The sequence below is a fragment of the Babylonia areolata genome, chromosome 23 (assembly GCF_041734735.1).
Source record: "Babylonia areolata isolate BAREFJ2019XMU chromosome 23, ASM4173473v1, whole genome shotgun sequence".
Taxonomy (NCBI): domain Eukaryota; kingdom Metazoa; phylum Mollusca; class Gastropoda; order Neogastropoda; family Buccinidae; genus Babylonia; species Babylonia areolata.
Genome location: NC_134898.1, coordinates 36,748,270 through 36,752,030, shown reverse-complemented (window position 1 = coordinate 36,752,030; position 3,761 = coordinate 36,748,270). Strand labels below are relative to the sequence as shown.

At 43.8% G+C, this 3,761-nt stretch overlaps 1 protein-coding gene across 1 annotated transcript in view; it reads left to right on the top strand.

Moving 5' to 3' along the window:
- The window catches only part of LOC143298230 (ciliary microtubule associated protein 1A-like), a 9,425-nt gene extending 5,938 nt beyond the window's left edge, over positions 1-3,487 (top strand). The window contains exons 4-5 of the mRNA XM_076611033.1: positions 1,594-1,734; positions 3,395-3,487. Coding sequence (XP_076467148.1) covers positions 1,594-1,734; positions 3,395-3,487 — 234 coding nt within the window. The remainder of the gene's footprint in view (positions 1-1,593; positions 1,735-3,394) is intronic.
- The last annotated feature ends 274 nt before the right edge of the window (positions 3,488-3,761 follow it).

Genomic DNA, 3,761 nt, shown 5'->3' with positions numbered 1-3,761 from the left:
TAGGTAAAGCTTATACTGTGTCAAAGTGACTCAAATGAATCAGTTATCATGTTGCACTATACTGGAGTAAGCCGTATAGGAGAGAGCATGTTAAGTAAATGACAATTTATATCAGGTGGTTTTGACCAATAACTGATATTAATCAAACACTATCTTGTAATCACAACAGAATACTACACACATCTTAGAGTACTGAGCACACTGTAGCAGTACAATTGATATCAGCATGTAAAATAATACATGGATAATAAACAATATAATAGAATCAGTGGCTTTGATATCATACTAGCAAACTGATAGACCAGAGAGTAAGTGAAGCACCATCATGGCTTAACCATTAAGTGGTGAATGAACTTACACAAGTTATCCGTTGCATCAAAGCCAAATATGAACACAGCTAAGCTTGTGCTCAACATTTAAATTGTCTCCGCTGAAGCAGGGATAAGTAACCTAACCTTCAGTGATAGCAGATGAGAGAGAAGGAGCCATCCCCTAGAACATTCTGGAACAGACTATCTTGTGTCCCGAGACGTCATTGACTGACGTAAAAAAGAGTCAAATGGACTACTTCTACGAGCATATGACGACATGGCGATTTTCTAGATCAATCATAGCGGAGCTGTGCCTAACATGTCAAAGCCATAACTAAACAAAGAATTAACTGAACAAAGCAATAACTGAACATACTTATATGAACACAAGTAATGTGTCAAAAAATACAATTTACAAGTCAACATATTCTACACACTAGTACTTACAGCGATAGGTAGCGAGGTGTCAGCCGTTATGAGAACACACAGGACACACTGCCCAACGCAGCAAGAGAGAGAGAGAGAGCAGGCTCTGGTCAGATGACTGACCAGGGATGAAATGACCACTCATCACTCACTGTGCCAATTTATGCAAGTTTAGCGGACCGCAAAGTCCGTCACGTATGCTTGCGAGCAGATCGTCACTAATCACGGAGAATCCGATGACAATTGTGTTTGTTTAAAGGTGTTCAGTGACAGATTTCTAAATGATTCCTGAACCGATTTACGTCGGATAAGTTGCAAAAGAAAGAGCTCAACACCTACTTTATAATGAGTATAAAATGAAGTGTTGGTTATTTAAGATGAATTTATAATCTTAATTTAAGTCACCTGAACAGGGTCAGTTTTAACGAGCTCGTCGCTGAAAATTACAAACTGCGTTAAATCAGTTTAACGTAGGCGAACATAAATGGAATAGATTTAAAGATGGAATTACGACGATTCTGCCAGTATATAATACTTGTAGTTTACTGATCTGACAAAAGAGGTATTAATTAATTACGGTGGAACAGAAACACAAGTTTCTTCTCAGCCAATGACGTACCGCGACGCGACACTGGTCGAGCCCTTAGCAGTGGTCTGGCGAGGACAAAATGATGTAAGCGGAGTGACGTCACACATTCTGTGCAGAGGTTAGGAGGGAAAACGTCGTCTGCTAATACAGCTTGTGCGTGAGGCAAGCTAATACAGCTTGTGCGTGAGGCAAGCTAATACAGCTTGTGCGTGAGGCAAATATTGGAGCAAGCGTAGCGCTTGGTCACACCGGTGCTGTGGTTTGCAGGCTCCCGGCCCCGGCACGTACAACACGACTGACCCTAGCAGCTACAAGGACAGGGCACCTCTGTACAGCATGACTTCGCGCAACGTCATGCCCGGTGACACCACCAAGAAACCTGGCCCTGGACAGCACAGCCCCGAAAACGTAACGTTGTTTTTTTGTTTGTTTGTTTGTTTGTTTTTTAATTTGTTTTATTTTATTCTATTTCATTCTATCTTATTTTGTTTTATTTTATTCCATTCTATTTTTGTGGTGGGTGTTTGTTGTTATTGTTGTTTTTTTGTTGATGATTTCGCTGGTGGGTTATTTTGTTTGTTTGATATTTTTTGGGTGGGGTGCGTGGGGGGAAGGTTGGGGTGGGGGTTCTTTGGAGGGGTGGGGGGGTGTTATTTATTTTTGTTCCTATTGTTATTGTTGCACGGAAGGGGATATTCTGAGAGTGTTGTTGTTTTATGGACGGGGATTTTCTGAGGGTGTTGTTGTTGTTGTGTTACGGAAGGGGGGTTTCTGAGGGTGTCGTTTCAGTTTTCAGTTTCAGTAGCTCAAGGAGGCGTCACTGCGTTCGGACAAATCCATATACGCTACACCACATCTGCCAAGCAGATGCCTGACCAGCAGCGTAACCCAACGCGCTTAGTCAGGCCTTGAGAAAAAAAATATATATATATAGAGAGAGAGATAAGCTTACATAAATAAATAAATAATAATTATGATATAAAAAAAGGTAGGAGTAATGAAAATAATGATAAAATAATATTAATAATAAATGAGGGTGTCGTTGTTGTTGTACGAAGGGGGGTGGGGTTCTGAGAGTTGTTGTCGTTGTTGTTTTACAGACGGGGGGTTTCTGAGGGTGGTGCTGGTGGTGTTGTACGGAAGGGGGGTTCTGAGGGTGTTGCTTTTTGCTATGGCCTCGAAAATGTACGGAGAGGCTGGGAGTGTCTTTTTGGGGGAAGGAGGGGGGGTGAGGGTGTTCTTTGTGGCAAGGGTGGAGGGGGGTGAGGGTGTTGCTATTGCTGTTGTTCTGCTATCGCTTCGAAAATGTAGGGAGCGAGGTGGAGATGTTCCGACGGGGTGATGGGGGTGGGGTGGGGTGTTATTAGGGAGGGTGTGCAACCCGCTTTCGTGGTGGACTTTTAGTCGCTCGCAGAGCGAGAAGTAGGTCATATGACGTCATGGGCATCATGTCGCCACCGTCGACCATCGACTACCGTAACTGGCTTCTCTGAGTTTTCACAGCCTTTTTTCAGACAACGTTTCGGGAGGGTTTATAAATGGATCATTTCAAATGCGTAATGGCAGATATATGACAATAAACTCCCTCAGAGTAAACATAGAAGACTAAAGGAAATAACTGGTGTAAATAAAACCATTTATCTTGTAAACTTGCAAAAATAGTCACCAAAACTGTTCAAAATCCTTTCGTCAGAACAGTGATTTCCACGACGAGATTTTAGCCTTTCGGTGACATGGAAAACAAGGAAATGGAGACATGCATACGCACCCACTTCTCGTTGAAATAATCGGGAAACCTCCACGAAAATCAGACGAAAGTGGGTCTGCTCACCCTCCACATTGTTACTGGTTCCTGTTTCAGTTGTTGTCTGCTGTGACCTCGAATATGTACGGTGTGTGTGTGTGTGTGTGTGTGTGTGTGTGTGTGTGTGTGTGTGTGTGTGTGTGTGCGTGCGTGTGTGTGTGCATGTGTGTGCGTGCCTGTGTGCGTGCATGTATGTGTATCGGTGTGTATGTGTGTGAACTCTTTTCCGTCTCTCTATAATTATATTCTGTTCACCAACCACAGGTGACGATCAACAAGACGAAGAAACCAGAGTACAGCTTCGGCATCCGCCACTCGCAGTATCTGGCCCCCCTCATTGTGGACGTGGCCGAGTAAGTCACATACCTCAAGGGGGCGCCATGGTGGGGGTGTCGGACACAGGGAAGAGGACAAGGAGAGGAGAGAGCCGATTCCAGTCCAGTGACCACTGCTCTACTCTGCTCCTGCCTTGGGCTCTTTTCCGTGCAGAAGCTGTTTAGCATACAGAGTTGGCGAGAGGGCGTAGGGGAAGGGAGTCTTCGTTTTCTTTTGGGTTTTTTTCTTCTTTTTTTTTAACTTTTTTTTCAATAACCTTTTTGTGGGTGTCGCTAATGCCACCTCCACCACCACC